General features: G+C 31.5%; 1 protein-coding gene across 9 annotated transcripts; it reads right to left on the reverse strand.

Moving 5' to 3' along the window:
* Positions 1-945: 945 nt before the first annotated feature.
* LOC106672621 (RNA-binding protein 26) lies at positions 946-21,848 on the reverse strand. Of its 9 annotated transcripts, none has more exons than XM_014404177.1 (22): positions 21,682-21,848; positions 21,500-21,608; positions 16,544-16,662; positions 16,283-16,479; positions 15,198-15,302; positions 13,224-13,393; positions 12,898-13,013; positions 12,647-12,793; positions 11,261-11,467; positions 10,932-11,003; positions 10,723-10,865; positions 10,473-10,661; positions 8,056-8,208; positions 7,860-7,979; positions 4,529-4,630; positions 4,112-4,459; positions 3,090-3,265; positions 2,809-2,947; positions 2,348-2,508; positions 2,175-2,286; positions 2,060-2,104; positions 946-1,313 (listed from the first exon to the last, which is right to left on the reverse strand). In XM_014404177.1, exons 2-22 carry the CDS (start codon positions 21,556-21,558, stop codon positions 1,227-1,229), a joined length of 2,967 nt encoding a protein of 988 aa, XP_014259663.1. In that variant the 5' UTR covers positions 21,559-21,608; positions 21,682-21,848; the 3' UTR covers positions 946-1,226. The 9 variants fall into 9 exon arrangements, with proteins under 9 accessions (XP_014259663.1, XP_014259665.1, XP_014259664.1 ...); XM_014404179.2 differs by having other exon boundaries at positions 21,678-21,774; XM_014404178.2 differs by having other exon boundaries at positions 946-1,150; positions 1,212-1,313; positions 21,500-21,750.
* Positions 21,849-21,895: the final 47 nt, after the last annotated feature.

Consider the following 21,895-nt stretch of genomic DNA (forward strand, 5'->3'; position numbering starts at 1 on the left):
TACACGGAAAACAAACACTTTGAGCCCTGAAGATGATCTCAATAATGATCGAAACGTTGGCACGATAAGAAAATGTTTTTCTAAAACTATGTCACACCAGACCGCATCTCACGACCTCCAAATTATCATCAACACAATGGTGAATAAAGGCATTTTTAAAGGATTAAATTTAACATTGTGGCAATGGCGAATTAAGCAGTTTTGCCTCACAATTGATGACAACAAATACTTGCCTTCTAATTACAATTTAAATAAGCTTACAACTTGTGATTGGTAGAAGGTTTCACACTTTTTTCACATTCACTTTTTCTACTTGAAATATTGTTAACTACTTTCACATCTTACTTTACATTTCAAATTTTTATTTTGCCTCTTCTGTAAATGTTCTCATTGTAATATGAGGTGGAGTAGTGGTGGTAGAGAAATTGTTACTTTCAATACGATGATTGAATTTATTCAAATTTCATATAAGTACAAAATTATACTCTTTCACTTAAAAATTAAGGTAACACCAAATCTACAAATTTTCATTACGAGAAAAAAAAGTGTTTTATTTACAAAGGAAATAAGTCTTACATAAATGGAAAAGTCTTCCAAAATGCACCAAAGAATTGGTTAGTTATACATATAAATTGTAGAATAGTTCATTGGGTCTGGACTTGCCAGAAAAAAATCTCATACAAATATAAATGATTTAAACAATATTCTTCACATAACTCGGGGAAAATATAATTAAATTTTTACCCTTTGAGTTAAATATAAACATTACAACATTAAAAACTGTCCTTGAACATTTACAAATGTTATTTATCATGAATCAGTTTTTTTTAAACAAAAAATTATTCTTTCAAAGCTAAAAAAATCCCCTTAGCAATGTCCACTTGTAAATTATCTAATACTCTTTATTATATCAATACACAAATTATGTACATCATCAACATGGCAAGTGCTAAAATATATATATTTAATTTACTGAAATCAATATGTATATTATATTACAGAAAAAAATTACAAGTAATATTACATTAGAAAATTCACATTCCTCTATGAAAAAGTACATATTTTAAGACTTAATCACGTTCAGTTTCCAATTCTAACCCAATGAATATGCTTTTTGAATTTGTTTTCAAAAGGCAGGATAAAATTTACACTGCAATGAAGAAGGTCACTGTCATTTCTTTATTGTCAACAAAATAATTTTATTTGCTTACTTTTCAGTATAAAACCTATCGCCTCCAAGATCGATCTTCATCTTCCTCATCTTCTTCCTTGCTTTGCATTATGTATGTCGGTGATTTGGCAGAGTATTGGCACTAAAAAATAAATAAATAATAATAGTACATAATAAAGTGGATTTTTGTTGATTAGAAATTTGATAATTGAATTTCTTGATAATACGAACTCTTCAATAAGTCACTTTTGTAAATAAAAACAATCTGTGTATTGTGATACACTTAGTAAGACAGAATGTTTTTCATAAGAGGGGAGAAAGATCGTTATTGAAATGAAGGCACTTTCCCACTTTGTAATTTTAACTTTTTCTTTATAATATTCCTCTAAATTTCCATGTATTATTTACTTCCTTATAACCTAAAGTTTCTTTGAATTTTCTCTAGTATGTTATGCTCGGCGGTCAGTGTTCTGTTTATTATTTGTGTACTGTTGTCTTTTGAAAATCATTTACACAAAGGATGCCGCCAGGTCACATTGAAACCTAAACTGCTGCATTAATTTTTGTAATAATGCATAACAATGTTCAATTTTACAGGTGGTATCTATTTCCACTTTTTCATCATTTTTACTGTTTTATATAGAGATTATAAATGATGGGGTGAGTGTGGAGTTCAATCCTTTTTTAAAAAAGATGTTTTATATATGTACAATTCAAGTTTTAAGTTGTAAAAATGCTGATCAACTTTTGATAATTTGATTTTCCTTCCTCTCTATAATTCAAATTATTTTTAAGATCCCTTGAGTTTCGAATTATCAAGAGTAGGCTGTATAAACTATACAGTATTATGGATAATAATAATGAAAAAATAAAATAATTAAATTGTACCTCTTCGTCTTGGAATAAGTATGTAGGTGATGGTAAGTATTTGAACTAGGAAAAACACAAAAAATAAGTAATTGTTAAATGAAAATTTTTAAAAGTAATTTGATTAAAATTGTACCTCTTCATCCTCCTCATCTACTCCTAGAAGATCAGTTCTCAGTTCTTCTTCTTCTTCCACGACCATGACAGAACGATGGATTGGTGTAGCAGGTTTAGAAACCATATTACTTCTATGCAATAAATTTATTACATTAAAATAATATTTATACGTATGAATAAAGATTAACAAACCTAATGTTATTATTATGTGTGGCCCATGTTACAGATAACAAACGATCATGGAAATTCCTCCCTTTGGTTAATGCAACTTCAGCATCTTTCCTTAACTTGAAATTTAAGACTAAAGACGGTGTGGCATCATCAGAAATGTAGTCCACAATCTCACCATATTGCTAAACAATTAATTTGTAATTATAAATAATGTAAGAAATGTTATTAGTAAATAAATGTTAAATTATGATTTTTTTTAAACTGCCCTTGTTAACTACCCTAGTTCAACTACGAGGTTATATGGACCCTCGGTGTGCCGGTGTTTTGGAAAAAAAGACCATTTGTAAGTATGACAGGTTCGAATGCAGGGCTGCTGGATTAGAACGGGAACAGTGATGAGCACTGTGTCAACGCCTAAACCATTGTGGCCACCGATGCCCTCCCCCAAATATAAATAATATAATATGATGGGATTTTGTCACCTCGAAATGTTTAATAACTTCAGCCTTGTCGTCTTGTTCATATCCTGATACTAAAAGTTTCGTAGGCCTGTGGTCGACTACATTGTGATCAAAAGAAACACTGGTTCCATGTTTTATTCCACTTCGCCCTCTCCCTCGGCTATCAGTTGACAAAAAAAATATTATTATTTATAAACTGTAAGTATTTTTAAGTTTATTAAACATTGTGTAAATTTGTATGTACAATGTAAATAAAAAATAATTAGCAAGTAAATAAAATGTATTTAGCAATTGTTATGTACCTGATTCTGTGGGGTGTAGAAGAACTTCTACCTCGGTAAGGACCTTTGGGGAAAAGGCCTAAATTTATTACCCTCAATTTCAAATCAGCAACTTTTTTCTTTAGCTCATCAGTGTTTTTTCCTTCATGCTGCCTGTTAATTAAATCTAATTCTGCATCTAGAAGTTCTCTTTGGACCTAAGTGAGAATGAATGAAATAATTACTTAACTGCAGACCATTCATTGTTAAAATTTTCATAGGTGCACTTATTAAAATATAGAAAATTTCAACTAAGTTTATCTCTCAACGTTATTATTTCTTTCAATTAATTATTCTTTTCATGTAAGGTCTTGGTTGAGATGAAAAAGTGAGTGTCACGAGTAGGATTCGAGCCCCAGCTGAAGGTCGTGGGTTCAAATCCTGTTCGTGACACTAACTTTTTCATCTCAACAGACCTTACATAAAAAGAATAATTAATTGAAAGAAGTAATGTGATCAATTAGACCACTAAACATAATGGAGTTATTAATTATTCCATTGTGACAAAATTTTATAAATTTTGAACTTTTGTTTTATGTTAATGGTAAAAAGAAAATATTGAATGTTTTCAGTAGTATTATGTGAAAATAAAGTTGAATCTGACCCTTCACTACACAAAATATTTTAAAACTAAGAAATGTAATAAGATTTATTGGGTGTGATGAGTGAGATAATAAATTGTTAAAAAACAAGCTTAAATCTAAATAGATTCCAAAACTATATGGTTGAAGGATTTGTTTGATTTTAAAGTGTTTTTCTCAATTTTTTTTTATAGATATTATCATCCAACCAGTTTTGTTTACTAAGAGTTTACATTCTAGACTATGCAGGATATATTCTACCCTATATATCATGACAAATTTCCATATATCATATATATTTCAGTAGACTTGATTCCAAACTGTTCAGTTGTCAGTTTTTTTTCCCTCTAGTGAATGTAAATTAATGGGACGGGCAATTAACCATGGCATTCAAATATTGGATATAAATTATTATTTTCTAACCTCTTCTCTAGTTTTTTTAATTTGAGCTAGTTGTTCTTTAATAGTGTTTCGTTTGGAGCTCTTGACTAAATTGTTTTTTACTGAGCTTGCCAAGTCTTTCCTTATGTTCTCGATGCTTTCCTGAAGAGTTTTTATTGTTTCAATTAAAATAGCCTTTTGTTGTGGAGCTAACGTTGGCGATTCCGTTCTCTGGATAAGTAGCTTTTGTTGATTCAGTTGTTTTTCAAGAAGTTCTTGCTTTCTTTTCCTCAAATCCGCATTCAGTTTTATCCCTGCCTTTCTAGCTTCTTCTTGTTTCTTCTTTGCCGCAGTTATTTCTTCTAGTTTCTTCTTTACTTCTGTGTTTATCTTAAAAAATCAATCGATCGATTAATTCAACAAATTACAACATCATAAAATAAAATTGAGAAAAGTTACTTGTTCTTTATTTTCAGTCTGGATATCCATGTTTGCGTGTTCTTTTTTCATTGCTGATGGTATATAAAGTGTCTTGCTCAAACTGTTGTTAACTAATGTTACCTACAATTTTGAAGAAAACAAAAACAAACAAATTATTTAGAAAAGGAATGTGTGTGCCAATTGGAACAATTCAATGCTGACAATTGATTTAAAAAAATTATAATAAAAACAATAAAAATGAATGGAATTATTTTTTGTTTGAAGCAACAAATTTTCTAGATGTTCGAAATATAACACTCAATCAATAAAACAGTTTGAATTAAATGATAAAATAATTAAACCATATTTTTACTAATTTTGTATGAAATATTTAATAAATAATAAAATTATAAATTTAGTTAGATAATTTTAAAAAAATCCACTCAACCTAATTAGGATATTAAAGGAGTAAATAACTAAATATTTAATTTACATATTATAAGGCTTAAACTAAACAGCCATTGTGTCAGAACAAAAAGAAACTAGTTTTTAATAAAGCTCCACAAAATATATTTCTCAGTATAAGTCAAATAGAACTAAAGTTAACTTGAAGCATATAATGTAGTTTTTTTTTTTTAATCATACAACAATAATTAAATTCAGTGGCATACCAACAAAGAAAAAAACCTTTTAACCAATTAAATGTAGTCTAATAAAATTTAGTTTTTATTGTATAAAAAATCAGCTTTTTGATATTTGTGAGCTGTAAAAGGTATGTAATTAAAGAAATTGATGAAGCATATTCAAATATTTAAATGCAATTAAGAATAGTTAAAAAATAAATAAAAATTTTTTATATATGTACATGTTATATAACTTATTTTTAAAGCTAAGAATAGTTAAAATTAATATTAATTAACAAAACCAATATTAATTAAAAACGAGTCATCAATCACTTTAAAAATTTAGATCTCGATAATTATCCAACCTAAGCAAAGTATAAAATTATTAATTCCATTACTACCAATACCATATACAGGGTGAATTGCTGCTCGTGCTACAAACTTCTCCAGTAGATTCTTCACGCTAAAATGAACAAAAAAGTTCATATTGTCCATGGTCCGATTCTCAACCATTTCAGAGTAATTTCGCTTTTTATCGATTTTGAAAGATATCACGTCCTGGCGTCGGAAAATCGTGATATCTTTTAATCTAAACATTTCTCTTAAAATCTATAAGCACCGTTGAAATCCCCGTTAATTTTTCAATAAGAAGATGAAGGTGGCAAAACGTTTGGGTCTTTCTTCCTTGACCTTCTAGCTGTTTGTAAACTTCTTAAGCATTACATACTAAATGGGCATTAAATTAAATTAAAAAATTTCAATGGAATTATGATTTTGATTCTCTCTAAAAATTAACGGGGATTTCAACGGTGCTTATAGATTTTAAGAGAAATGTTTAGATTAAAAGATATCACGATTTTCCGACGCCAGGACGTGATATCTTTCAAAATCGATAAAAAGCGAAATTACTCTGAAATGGTTGAGAATCGGACCATGGTCAATATGAACTTTTTTGTTCATTTTAGGGTCAAGAATCTACTGGTGAAGTTTGTAGCACGAGTAGCAAGTCACTCTCAAACATTAGCAATCCTTGAACCACCATTTTTTCTCTTTTTGTCATCAACATCTTGGTCTCACAACCACTAAATAAGAAAATGACGAGTGCGTTGGAAGCGTTATTAAATCAGGTAGTTTTCCTCAAATTTGCTGCCTTCTGAGACTAAAATTAGAAACTCTGGATTACTTTATACACTTTCCGATTTACACAATTTTCCACTCTTTTTGTAGTTCTGGCTGAAATAAAACACAAAAAATTAGCCCAAACATTTTGCCACCGTCATCTTCTTATTGAAAAATTAACGGGAATTTCAACGGTGCTATTAGATTTTCAGAGAAATGTTTAGATTAAAAGATATCACGATTTTCCGACGCCAGGACGTGATATCTTTCAAAATCGATAAAAAGCGAAATTACTCTGAAATGGTTGAGAATCGGACCATGGACAATATGAACTTTTTTGTTCATTTTAGGGTGAAGAATCTACTGGAGAAGTTTGTAGCACGAGTAGCAATTCACCCTGTATATCTATATTTCCATATGACAGTATGAAATAAATAACCGTTTAAAAAATGAAACCATATTTAATAAGTAGTAATGTCTCTTTGTGTGGAAGATCTCAAAATGCTTGTTGGAAAAATATTGCATTTAACAACTGGTAAAACTAAATTGAATAATGTGGTAATTCATCAAAATATATAACATATCTCGTTACTTATGCACCAGATTTAGATTTGCCATTATGGAACCAATAAATTGAAATTTAACTTTGTACATGTAATATCTGTACATACATTTTTGGATTTTTAATAAATTATCTGTTAAATATATGGTATTGCCCTTAATAATTTCAATTAAATAATAAGTTTCCCAAGTTTGCCATTACAACTACTTTGTACATTTTACAAGTCTAATTTTTAAAAATTATTATTGAACCAAAGAAAGCAATGCAGAATGTTTTGGGTTTCAATTACCCCGGATTCAACATGGCAAAATAAGAGGCTTTTGCCATGATATGAACAATGACTGGGAGACCAAGCATGAGAAAAATAAAACAATTTTAAGCATTCTGATGTGCTTTAATTAAACAATTGTTTTAAGTAGATAATAATAATCTATATGTTAAACGTAATTAAATTATGGAGTAATTTTAACATACAGAAATTTCTGAAGCAGAACAAGTGAGTCAAATGATTTATTTTTCCATTAAGAAATAAGGATTCCTATTTTATTCTTCAATAAAAATAATTCAATCTACCATCTACTGCAACGTTTCAGCATCCTGTGCTATTTTCAAAGCAGTTTTAATTTGTTTTTTATTTGTTTAGTTTACATAAATGAAACATTTTAAAACGAAAATGAAACTTCCTATTTCATCTGAGCCAAATAAATTAAACTTCACATGTGAGTTAGTCCTGGGTATTCAAATGTTTATGCTATTAATGTAATTGACGCTCCATTTTTTCATAACATCAGACCTTTTAAGTAATATTATCATTTTTCATAAGTATATTTTAGTTGTATTAGCAACAATGATAGATATTTTTCACAATATTATGTGTAACAACTTTTGTTTGAAACGAATATACTTGATTATAGGGTCAAAATATGAGTGAGACTGAATTTATTTTGTTTATTCTTGTGCTCACCGTTTGCAGTTTCTAGTTTAATTAAATCAACTCAAAAAAATTCATTTTCACAAGCATTATATGTAAATAGACACAAGCATTTTCCTCCTCCCTTTTTTGTACCTTCTCTTCTTGTTGCTGTATAGCAGAAAGCTGGATGTTGTTCAATACTTTGGAAGGTGGAGCACCAAGCCTTTCTAATACAGAGGGTCGAGTTGCTGGAGGGATATTTTCCTGTTTACTCTGTACACATTACAAGACATAATAGGGGAGCTACTTGTTATAGTTAAAGAATGTTTAACAGAGAAAAACTACTCACCTCACCACTGTTGGCATTAACTGTTGAATTGTACCAAAACACTCTTATAAACCTGTTATTGAGTACTGCCTCAGTGCTTTTGATGGCGATGTTTGCTTCTGTGTGATTTGAAAAGGTAATAAGAGCAGATTCTGGATCACCATCAACTCCAACCTAAGTAATAAATTGTCCATAAATAAAAGGTAATTATACCCCACATCAGACGGAAAAACTTGAGTTATACTATTTTGTGAAAGTTGTACGATATTTTGAAACTACCGTGCAATAAAGCCTTTTATACAATAAATATAACTAATTAAACTTATTACTACAACTCAGCATTACTTTTCAATGTAAAGAATTAATCCAGAACAAAAAAATTGAATATACTGTTCTAAATATCTTCAGACAAATGTTATCTAGAATATTTATTTTGAAATTTATAAGTTGAAACAAAAATAAAATGTGTAAAATTGATTTTTATTCTACATACACTACCATTCCTAAGTATTTGCCCACCCCAACCCAATTTTTTATAAAATTTTAAAAGTTAGTCAACTATAAGAAATTATGGTATGTATAATTATAATTATTATGTATAATTTTTTTTAAACTTAAAATATCAAGAAATCAAAAGGAATAACAAATGGAGTATTTTCTGGGCTTAAACAATCTCATTTGTTTACTTTAATAAGGAAAAAAAGCTGTCATTCTCGGACTCTCAGAGTTTAGTTTTCCTTCACTTCTTGGACAGAATAACATCTCATGGAACAAGTATCAGTAAAAAAACACTCAATGCCAAAATCAAAAGATCCATCCCTAACCAAAGAACTAGGGAGCTGCGGTATCCAAGTGGTTAAAGCATCAGACTCTCAGCTAGTAGATCCCTTGGTTGTGGGTTCAATTCCCACCGTTGCCTCTGTACTTTTTTTTCCGATATCTAAGGGGACGATAGCCGCAAATGAAAGAAATGGACCCGGCACTCATCAATGAAGGTATGGGGCAGGATCGGATCTCAGCGACTGGAATTGGTCCCAACCCCCTTCAAAAATTAGTTTCTTCGGTGGAAGAACACTGCACACTAGGGGCTCAATTCATAAATGTTCTACGAGCCCCCCCCCCCCAAAAAAAGGAGCCAGTAATATAGTACAATAAGCTGTAGTAAACAGCTGCAATGCACAGGGGGAACTCCTCCATTTCCTGGTATTCATTGGAGAGAAAAGAGAAAAAAAGAAAAATAACAATAAAATAAATAAATAATCTAATGGAATGGGATAATAAAATACACAAAAATGGATAACTGAAAACTGGGAATGTCCTTTGGAGTGAGGAATCAAAGTTGAAGTTTTTGGCTTTGCAAGGTGAAGGGTGTCTTTGTACGCAAAACATCAGGAGAGCGAATGTCTGATGCATGTTTAATTTGGCAGTTTAAAACATGGATCTGTGATGTTTTGGTGGCTACAAGGTTGGGAACATCTACAGAGTTCAGGGGACAATGAAAAAAGAACAATACTTCACTATCATTAAAAATGAAATGTTGCCATGTGGGGGCAAGTTTTTTAGGCAAGAAATTTACATTCCAGCATGACAACGATCCCAAACACATTTCTAAAATTTGTATTTTTTAGGCAAGAAATTTACTTCCATTTTTGGAAACCTTTGCTGGACAAATGGAAGAAAATCTCAAAAACTAACACAAACATTGCCTAAACTTTATAAAGTAGCAATAAAAAATTGGAGAGGCTGTATTGAGGAGACTGATTTTTAATATGTTGCTTTGAGTTTTTATATTATATGTTGTTTGAAGAATATGTCTAGTTGTACTTTTTTAGCCATGGAATGTAAACCCCACCAAAATTTATAGATGGGCCAATATTTATGGATGGTAGTGTATATGAATATTACTTCTGTTATGTATAATAACAATAATTAATAATGGTAAATATTAATTCCTTCAATGCCCTACCTGGTCAACAATATCATGGCTTGCCGTGAAAAGTCTGATTCCTCACATTAATAGTATTAGTAATAATCCATTATAAATATTATTACATGACAATAATTATGTATTCATTAGCTATTAGCTGTTAATGTTTTTATTAGGAAAGTGAAATATACCCTGTTGTACAAGACCGTTTTTTATCTAATTATCCCCTAGGCAGGCCTCAAAATGATACAATTACATTGATTGAATCTTAAAATAGATTATTTTCTATAAAAGAATACTGTTTAATTTGTTATATTACGGCATTATAATTAGAATGACGATTTTGTAAAAGAAAAGATTTAAAAGTAAAGATCTCAGTTAGGGGGGGGGGAAATAAATAGAATTGGACAAATTTTTGTACATGACACTACTACTCTGTATATGAGAAAGACATTGAAATTACTACACTACCTGCTTACTTGGCCTTAAAACACATTAAAAATTGACATACTTGAATATTGACTATCTTTCCAAATTTGGAAAAGTGGTTGTTGAGATGCGTTATATTATTAACACCAGATGGAACTTTTTTCAACTGAAGCGTAGTGTTGCCACCTTTAGCTGAAAACTGGGTTCTGTTTCCTCCTACACGATTGTAATCAAAAGATTTTCCATTATTCATGGTGGCAGACATTGTACCCTATAAATTAATTAAAACGTCAATTAGTAACAATTCAAAATATTTAAACCAAAATCACTACATTTGTAAAATCGGATGTCTGATTAAGTGTTGGTCTTTGGTGCCGAAACTGTGGCCCTCCAGCTGTAACGACGTTTATTAGTTCTCTCTGATGCAGAGGGAAACCACCTCGTCCCATTGTCCCTCTTGTCATGCCTCTCAGCACTAAGCAATTTTTAGAATAAAATATAAAAATGTAAATATTACTATTTAAGTAAAGAAAATATATACTTGGTCCACCACGAAAAGGTGGTTGTCTCCCCCAAACTCTTGGTTCCATACTCGGTGCATCAGGATTGTATTCTAAAAGTAATGAAACAAGCATAATCATTTAAAATTCAGCAGATAGTTAAATAAAATTAAGACTAACCACATACAGATTCACTTTCTCTCTCTCAATATATAAATAATGTGTGTGTAGGTGTATGTGAACTTGTGCACATGCCATGCATGTACACATGTTAATGTTTATGTGTGCATGATATAGAGAAAAATAACTTAACATCAAAAAACAAAAGGAGATTTTTCATGCACCCATCAAAATAAAGTATTTCCTTTACCAATGTTAACACCAATTGGCGGTGGAGCTTGTAACGGTGGATGTGGGGTCGGATGGTGCATTAAATTAGGAGGTGGCACCTGAGGAATTATTGGTGGTTGCTGTGGAGGCCCGCCGTTGTACATAGGTACACCAACATCCTCGAGGATCACGGGGTCCGTCCCATGATCGTAAGGGCAAAGGTCTCCACGCATGCAAAATCCTTTTTCTGAAAAAGAAATATATTTTTTGTTCATTTCTGCCAAATTGAGAAAATTTTGAAAGTATATTGTTATTCTTTTTAGGATCATGCATTATGAAGGGGACAAGAGAAATTTTAATAAATTTCCAGAAAATTAATGGGTTCACCGACATCCTCGAGGATAAGGTGGTCAGTGTAAAGCTTAATTATGCCTTTTTAGAAATGAAAAATTGCAAAACCTAAGTACATAAGTTGTTATGTTGAGAATATCAGTAACAGTTCTAACAAAAATTTCACTAATGGATTTTATGTTAGTGGATTAGTCTGACAAAATTTAACTCATATATAACTATAATTTAACATTCCACACATTAAAAAATATTACAGCAAGATTAATATCATTAATACAAAATAGGTTTTCACTTGCATATCAATCTTGTAGCCCCACTGTTCATTAATTAACAATTATGGCCATAAATTAATTTTTAATTTAAATTTAAGGTAATACAATTATGCATTTTTGTGGGTTTATTTATTTATGATTATTATTATTATTTTTTTGGTTTGTCAAGATGGATAATTTTAACATGGTAACTACCTTACAACATAATTATTGTAGGTGTGATTTCTTCTTGAGCCTATGAGATGATAATCCTATAGTTTGATCATCTCATTACCTGGGTTTTGTCTGCAATACAAATACTTGGATACAAGGACAGGCAGCCAAGCACAATCAAAGATGACCAAACTACAGGTTAATCACCTATCAGACCTCTCTAAAATATGTCACAATTTATGGTTATCTGTTAATGATAAGGTGATCTAGTAAGATTTTCTTGTTATATTCACTTACTTACAATTGATAAACATAAAATTATTTAGTTGTTCTAAATATGCATAAAAATTGTTGGCCATTAATGTAAATCAAACTTAATGTCATCATTATGGGTATGTAATAGGTTTGTTACTGGTTGTGAAATATGCCCTTTAATACAAAAGTAGAGAAGTGTAACTAATTATCAGTACTGATGTCCTATTAACTGACTTAATTTGAACCATTTCTTGAAAGCTGTAAGTGCGATTGAGTGTATTTCACAGTGAATGAGTTTCTGCTGTTAAGTGTTTTCTACATTTATCTAACCGATGCATGAATATCGGTATTATCATTAACGCAACCTAATAAAAATCTGGTTTATCTCGTTATACCATCAAAGTCTCGACAGCGTCTTGGATATGCCTGCAATTCAGGTGGAACAGCAACAACGCTTTGGATATTTCTGAGGTCTGTATCACCATGGTTGTTATCTCTAGGAGAAACTCCCGCAGCTACATCTTTGCGCTCACGGTTTTCTACTAAAAAGGATGTCAATAAATTGCACAAAACTTTCCTTTACAATTTTAAAGATTTTTTTTAAATATAGCATATTTTATTACATAATTGTTGTTATGATATTTACCTAAAGGTGTTCTTGAACGAGATCTTGGTGGCGAACGGTTTCTAAACCTGATCCTTTTGCTTTGTGGTGATCTAGACTTTGAAAACCTTCGTGTAGGTGACTTTGAATATGACCGTCTGAATAGAAAAGAAAAAAAAATTTATTATATCATAAAGAAAAACTTGAAAGAAATAATAAAGATAATAAAAACAAATAAAAAGTCAATTATTATTATATGAAAGCTAGTTTAAAAAATCACCGGAAAGAGAAATGCACATTAAATGTAATATTAGGAATATATAAATCATAGTGAGTGTGATCAGATAAAATAGGTAAAATGTACAAACCTTCGTTCATATCTCCGAGGCGGAGGGCTCTTATTTCTCCAAGCTCTACCCCTGTCTCGTTCACGGGAACGAGACCTTCTCCTCTCAAACGACCTTGAACGTGACCTCCTCCTTTCTGGCGTTACTGACGATCCTCTTCTCCTCAATCTTCTGTTTCTATCCTCTTTGTCCTGTTATTTCGGAAGAAAGCAGGAAATTAATTAATTTTTGGTGATGGGAATACTAGTTCTCCTAGTGCATTATAATCTTTTACGTTTTTATTTTTAATAACATCCAAGATAATTGATAAAACTTTGAAATATAAATGTTAAGTTTAACAGTTCCTTTGTCGAATAATGACTTTAGGTTGACATATTTGTATATTTAAATCAAGCAGATATTTGTCAGAAAATAAATAAGAAGGGAATTTAAAAACAACAGTGGTAATTTCTTTTATATTATTATTATTTTTTTTTATTTTAATGGATGCCTTATGTTCTTGCATAAGTAGTGTAGTATATTAAAGGAAGGGTAGCTCGCAAAAAGGTAAGGAGTGACAGTGGGAAGTGAACCCACAGCCATGGGGTCTATCACACTGAACACTCAACTACCATAGTCCCCCAAACAATTAAATCTTAAAAGTAAAAGTAAAGTCACTAACACTTTCAACAAGACACACAACAGTGATACATCTACACAGAAAACACACTTTGAAATACATATACTTTGATTTAACATAAAATTTCCCCATCATTGCATAAATGCATAGTCTTATCTTATAAGTATAATTTAAACAATGTTTATAAATCCTATAAATCAATATAGATCCTGAAGATGATCAATAAAGATAGAAAAATTTGCATGATAAAGAAAATATTTTTCTAAACCTGTAGGTCACACCAGACCGCACCTCATGATCTCTAAATAGTCATACAAGGTAAAAGAACACTGAGTTGTATAATTGTTGCTTAATCTTCATTCCAGGTTATTTTGTATCTGAGTACAGTAAACCTCCATTATCCAGGGTTCGATTATCTTGGAATCCAATTATACAGGTCTCAGGTCTCCATATATGTATACTATGCATGCAGGTACATATTTTGCATAGCAACAAGTCACTTCTGATTCAAATAACACCTCCTTTTGTTGTTTGTTCCTATAAAACTTCCACTGGTCCGTTTACATTGAACGTTATGACCGTCATTCTAGAACGATGTACTAATTCTTCTCCATTACGAATATCGTTCCAAAACGACACCTTCAAGAAATCTCCTCTTTTAAAACATGTTGTTGGGTATTGGGTGTATTTTTGGAATTGATTCAGTGTCCCAGGCCAGTTAATGAGAATCACTCACACAAGTGTTTCACATTGTTTATTTCTCTCCATGTCTCGAGAATAAGATTGAACCAGGACGGTTGGTGGACTTATCTGAGTGTATCACAGCTACCAAGTTTTGTGAGAAGGTAAAGATACACATCCTCATAACAAGAATAAGATAGAAGATGCATGGAAGCAAAAGAAAATGACCATCAAAATAGGACAAAGGCAAAAAGTACAACAAAAAATATTGCCATAATAGTAAACATTGATGCAGTTATTGGTTTAGTTATAAACAGCATGCTGCTCTTGCACAAACTGATGGCTCACCTTGTTTCGCCTCTAGGTTGCAAAATGTTCCATCTCATGGTAAAAAACCAGAGACAGTGTTTCGTGAGTGATTTTCGCATTTAGTTGTGCAAGTGATTTTTCTGAGCAATGGAAACCCAGCTTAAGTAACGTTACTGTGAAGACCGTTTTTCGTTTTTTTTTTTTTTACCTTTTTGGAAATTTTTTCTGTTTAATACATATTCATAATAGCAATATATGTAAACGTGTTTTATTAATTTGCCTTTCAATTAATTTACCCCAGATAATGGAGGTTTTACAGTATTTTGGTGATCTAATTTACAATTATTCTACTATTACTATGCAGGGAAAAAAATGTCGTTACTTACTGATTCGCTCTTTCGTAAATGTTTGTCTGAATCACGACGGCCAGCAGCAGTTGCAAGCAATGCTACACCAAAGCTGTTTTGTGTGCCAGTGATGAGAGCAGTATTCTATAATAAAAAAAATATATCAATTTAAATTACAGCTACAATGTATAAAATAAAAATCCCTTGTATAACACAGCCAGTAAACAAATTACCTATTGTTTTGTAATATTATCTGTGTGATTATGTTCACCATTGTGATATCCACCTTTGATCAACTAACAAAATCTTTTGAAACTGTTTATTTTAGCCTCTAAGCTTATAAGCAGTCAACTATTCTGGGAGTGATTTGCAGATGCTAAAACGCATACCCTTAGAGCCTCGGCCACTACATGATACCCCCAGCCTCATTTATTTCACTTTGAATCGCTCTTATTCTTATGTTGCACCAATTGTGTTCAAAATTTGACCTTACCTCATAAGGAGTATTGTATTATACAATTTGTATAATTTAAACAAGGTTTATAAATCCCAGGCCCTGAAGATGATCTCAATAAAGATTGAAAAGTTGGCACGATAAAGAAAATGTTTTTCAAAACCTATGTCACACCAGACCGCATCTCATGATCTCCAAATAATTTTGTATTAATTATTAATTTGTATTATTAATTCTTTCATGAGACAAATTATTCTTAGCTGTCAAGAGTCAAGAAAGTTGATTCCGATTCACACAAATTTTATAAAATTGATTGATAGATTTTAGTTTTTTTGGTCTGACTGTACTTACTGGGTTGGCCTGACAAGAAGTGTTTCAGCATTTTGCCATCTTCAGTTTGTCTGTGTGATTCTGTGAAGTCAAATCTTTTTTGCACACTGAAGTTGGCGAAATACTGAAACCCATCTGACAGATCAAAACGATCAGTAATGACGTATTTTAAACCAAAATGATCTGAAGAAAATTGCCAAGCTATAACTTTGTTGAAATGAACAAATATGGTGGTTTTGTTATAGGCCGACCAGCATAAGCCCTACAATTATAATATACAACACCACCTAATTAAAAATTTCATCATACTCTTAACAAGTAAAAATAAATAAATAGTTACCGATTCTTTATTATCTCTTTTTCTTTCAATTTCTTCTTGTTGTTGATTAGAAGGGAATGTTTCTCTCAGATCAAGATCAGTTGTTGAAGTTTTGGATGCAATCGGTGATAGAACATTGTTTGTCTGTTGATCCGTCAATGGATCAAAACATTGAGTTTCCAAAGTACGAAACAGAAGATTCACAAAACCTTGTGTTTCTGAAAACAACATAGAAAATTATATATTTTCTTGAAGAAATTAACTACGTCATATAGAACAGACCTCTTTGTAAAAAAACTTCCAACTGATCCAACATGCTTGCCCGGAGTTCTTCAACGGGTTTGTCCTTTTTAACAAGTGCGTACACATATTTTGCCAATGCTGCTGGATCCGCATCACAACTGCAAAGAAATGACAAATTTTAAAAATGTGTTGTTGTTTTATATAAATTGAAGCTAATTTAAAATTTTATCTACGAGATAGACCAATTCTAAATAATTGCGTAATTGTGGAATATAACAGTCATTTAAATAATATCATTAATAATTAAACTATTATTATATTTAATAATAGTAATTTACACCAGATTTTCATGTGCAGAACAGCCATGTCAGCCATAGTAATTAATCATCAATTACAATCATCAGATGTAAGTCAGTTTAAATCTGATCTCTGAATTTAAAATATATGAAGATAGCAAATACAAAATTTCAGCCTTTAAAATATAAATTGGCATAATTTTTACAGGAGTGATCATTCTTACTTATTTCAAGTTCAGAGAGGATTTGTTCTATAAATATCTTATGATTATATCATAATAATAATTAGTACGATAAAACTATCTGTTGATGAGCATTAAGAAATTTATAGAAAGAAAAATCAACACAAATTTGAATAATTGAATCAATTTTGCTTGAGCACATAAAAACGATAAGTGTAAGTACAAAATATTTATTACTAAAACCAATTAAGCATAAAGTACATATTGATGTTGTTCCAGAGAAAACATCTAAAATAAAAGTAAATAAATTACAATTAAAACTATACAAAAAGCAGTAATTAATACAGGAATGTTCTAGTCTAATGAATCTAACTGTTTTTTTTTTGTTCTTTTAGGCTAAAAGTTTCTTAACTTTTTGGTAGATAATGACTTGTATTGCTAGTGGCTCTGAGTTCGAATCCCAATATAGCCCGTGTACTTTTAATTGAAAATAATTTTAAAAGGGATCCTGGAGTCCTTCCTTGACCCATAATGTAGTACTTGTCTATTTCTTTTTTATTCATTTTCTAGTTATTATGGACAACTATCAAGTTCCAAGTTATTTACGTATTTATTAATTTTTATTTTTTATGGTGAAAAAATTATTAATAGAATTTAAAAACAGGCTTCAAATTGTCCTATATTATTGATTGAAACTATTCTATTTCATTGTATTACAACATTAGTTAACTTTATGCTGGTATTGACACTATTTGCAAACAAGTGATGATGCTTGTGGTCCGCATTTGAGTTTTTTCTTCAAATATTTTAAAAAATAATAAGTCTGAGAGAGTGAGAACTCAGCTTGACTAAATATATTAGCAATTAATGCACGGATTTCTTGTGAGAATCACCAACTCCAATCTGATGATCATTAGTGATACCGGTAATCTTGGGTTAGACTTATCTGTCTTGACAATTAGAAAGAGGCTTTAGGGGTAACAGATTAGGTATTTCAGCTTGATCTAGAATCACTACTCTAGGATTTGTTTGGGAGTCTTATCCGTCTTGCCCAGCAAAATTAGACTAACAGTATATCTGTATAGTACTCAATATTATATCCTCATATATTCATGGTAAATATATTTAATGCAATAAATTTGAACACAAAGCACATAATATTACAATTTAACAACTATAACTAGGACCATTCGTGTTTTGTACATAATTCAAAGAGACTCACAGATATAATTCTCATATTGAGTGGTTTTCTTATTCGCTCCAGGAAAAACCTTTGTGGTCTTACTTTGATTATTATGAATAGTAGTGATTTTACAATATCTGAAAGTGAAATTACGTCATACACCAACCCTGTTTTTGGCTTTAGAGAATTATAACTTGGTCTTGTCTGTCCTACTCTATAAAAAATTAGGTCATTTCAATCCCTAACATAGTAATCTAAGCAAAATCACACATTCACTCATACTTAATACATTATTTTCTATGTAAGAAGTACATGAGATTAGGACCTTGTTTTTGTTCTTCCTACCCAAAGATCCAACAAAATTACTCTCCAGTGATTTCAGTCAGTACAGTTTTTTTTCCATAAAACACATGTGCAAACTTTTCACACCAGTAGGGTGATGCGGTACTATAAATAAAGACTATGTTTCTTATTTTATGGATGTAACGCTCATATACAAATGTACTTTATTATGGTTTTAAAACATGGAAATATCTCTCTGCAGGCAGGATTTAAGAATTATAGGCCTCTACAACGGCCACTGCCCTCTTAATAAGGTATGAGATGGAAACATGCCGGCTATGTCAGGAGGCACATATCCTTCGTGAATGTAAAGTGTTAGCCCATTTGTGGTGTACAGCCATTTCGGCAGGAAATTTCTTATATGAAAGGGGATCTGTGAAGAGGCACCAAGGAAAGTGCTTAGTTTTATAAGGAATACTTTTCAAGGTATGGCTGGCTATAAGCTATAGAGGTTCCACAAATGATCTGTTTAGGTCGCAGTGGAGGAAAGAACTGTGTTCTGCAACACCCTTAAACCCTTTAAAAAAGAAAAAATGTGTAGTACCTGGCCTACCCTCCTGGATTGTTACTCTTGGGATGATATTTCATAAGTTATTTTAAATGCGAGTAATTTTTTTTTAATCCCTACAATAATTTTATTTCACTAATACTCTTATTATATTACTATGATTGAAAATGGAATTAATCTGATTATTTACTTGCCAGAATCACCTACCATACTGTTTTTGGCAGTACAAGATTAGACCTCGGTCTTGTCTGTTCTGACAAGTGGCTGTTGAAAACTAGGTCATTTCAACCCTAAACATAATTTATAATCTAAGGACTCAAACCTTCACACATACTTAAATGCATTCTTTTTCTATGTAAATACGTACGATTAAACATAGTTTTTCCATCCTGGCCAAAGGAACCAACAAAATTGATTGAATGGAGACTTCTAGTATTTTCAACAGCGATTTTGGCCAATATATGCAGTTTTTTTGTAAAACACATTAACAACTTGCACAAAAGTAGGGCAATGTGATACTCTAAATAAAGACTACCTACTTCACTCTATAACAAACTTGAGACATCATTAGATAGCTGGATAAGTTGTAACGAAGTACTATGCTGACCTATGCTCCCCCACATGCATAAATGTTCTCTAAGTAGACTATTTTCTTATTTTATAGATGAAACACAAGTGTAATTTATGACAGTTTTAAAATAAGCAAATCATTTACTGTACTACCTGATCTATGCTACACCAGTGCATAAACATGATTTCTGATGTTCTCCAGCTACCAATGCTCAATCTTGGGATGAAATAATCATTAATTAACTGTCAATAAATACCACACAATTCTACACGAGAAGAATAAAGAACAATGGGATGCAATTTCAAAAGAATCTTTAAATGCCAGGAAACATTTTTTTTTATCCTTATGAATAGTTTTACTTGATTAATGTAAGCATTAGTGATATTTCAATTGTTGTATTAACCAACCTGCCCAATGAAATTATTCTCTAGGACTATCGAAAGTGATTTCAGCACTTTTTTAACATGAAGTTTACAACATAAAAACGTTTTCATACAAATAGGGTGATGTGGTACTCTAAATAAAGACTACTTTTCTTATTTTACAGATATTACGCTAATATACTACAAGTGCACTTTATTACTATTTTACACACAATAGTATTATATAGGTTTCACAATAGACCTGCTTAGGCCACAGTGAAGGAAAGAACTGTATCCTGCATCAACTCCCAAACTCTTAAAATAATTTTAAACAAAAAAATATGCTATAGTACCTGGCATATGCTACCTCTGATTTTCCTCTCCTGTTACTAATGCTCAATCTTGCGGTGAAATTTCATAAAGAATTTTAAAAATAAAAACGTTTTAAAATAAGGAAATAATTTATGATGTACCTGACCTACAATACCCCAATGCACAAAAATGATTTCTGATGTTCCCCTCCTGCTACGAATGCCCAATCATGAGATGAAATTTCACAGGAATGGTGTTTCGTGAAACAGTGAGTGTGAGTTTAAAGAAAATGTTTTTCTAAACCTACATCACACCAGACCACATCTCACAATCTCCAAATTTCGCAAGAATCTTTAAACATCAGGAAACATTTTTTTATCCAAACAAATAGTTTCATTTGATTAATATGAGCATTAGTGATGTTACAAGGTATTAACCGACCTTCCCAATGAAATTAGTCTCCAGGACTATCAACAGTGATTTCAGCCCTTTTTTAACATGCAGTTTACAACATAAAAACGTTTTCACACAAGTAGGGCGATACACTCTAAATATAGACTACCTCAATGTACAAGCTACACAACTAAGCTATGTGTGGGTCCATGTCATACTCAATATTCCATCACCATCTATACATGCGAAACACTTATCAATCTTTTAATACATGGAAAACAAAATACATCAATTACAGTTTAACGATATACAGGACATTCATGTTTTGTAAGAATTCGCAAACATGGTTCTCGTCAAGGGTGGTCCTCTCATCCGCTTTCTGTAAAAAGCTAGTGATAGCACACCGAGAAACTTTTAACATATGCCTGTCCACAACTATACGTGTGTCAACGACTGAAATGTTTTCAGGTCTATCTATGCATTTATGTTGTGTGCATGTCCTGGATTGTTTTAAATGTTTATTTGGACGCGTGGACGATGTGATTTTTTGAGTTTAACATTGTTGAAAATGAAATGTAAACGAGTGTGGAATTGTAACACACGTTAACGCGGGTGTTAAAGTGCAAAGTGAAAAGAATCTAAAACACTCCTTCAGTAACAATACTGATAAGGATAAAAAGAATAATAAAGAAGAACATAATAAATAAAAGATATTTTGAAAGTTAGCAGGAAAGTCCCTTTAGAACTTAGATAACAAACGCAAAGCAAAATGTATCACTCACTTCCTAGAAACGTACTTTTTGTTAATTAAAGACTACTAAATGTCCTAAATAGGAAAAAACTCACAGTGGTTCTAGTTTTGACGTGAGCCAGGCCTTAAAACCCTCCGGGTCTTCGATGATCATTATTTATTGAGACCTTCCAAACTCAACGTTGGGGGGGAAAAAAACCAAATCTGGAGCGAGAAGAAAAAAATAGGCGTATTTAATATTTCTTTTAGCCCAAGTTTTAAAACTAAAATAACCAACACAACGATGAACGAAGAAGATCCTTGCATCCACTGCCTTCCTTCGGCCGTTTCTACACACTTTCGAGACTCGTCCTTTTCTACGTCTCGATCTTTTCCACAGAACAACGGCTCGCCTTGTGAGCTTCTCGGCCCGCTATCTCTCGTCCGGATTGGAAACGAGTTTCTTCTCGGGAAAAAACGTCGCCGAGCCACGGCCTTCTGGATGGAAATTC

The sequence above is a fragment of the Cimex lectularius genome, unplaced genomic scaffold (genome assembly GCF_000648675.2).
Source record: "Cimex lectularius strain Harlan isolate CLEC.00 unplaced genomic scaffold, Clec_2.1 scaffold152, whole genome shotgun sequence".
In the NCBI taxonomy this organism is placed as follows: domain Eukaryota; kingdom Metazoa; phylum Arthropoda; class Insecta; order Hemiptera; family Cimicidae; genus Cimex; species Cimex lectularius.

Coding starts and splice junctions, on each gene's coding strand:
- LOC106672621 (XM_014404177.1), bottom strand. CDS start 21,558: ATGATCATCGAAGACCCGGAGGGTTTTAAGGCCTGGCTCACGTCAAAA. Junction 3,266..4,111: donor TTAAAAAAACTAGAGAAGAG/GTTAGAAAATAA, acceptor ATTCTCACTTAG/GTCCAAAGAGAACTTCTAGA. Junction 2,287..2,347: donor ACACATAATAATAACATTAG/GTTTGTTAATCT, acceptor TTTATTGCATAG/AAGTAATATGGTTTCTAAAC.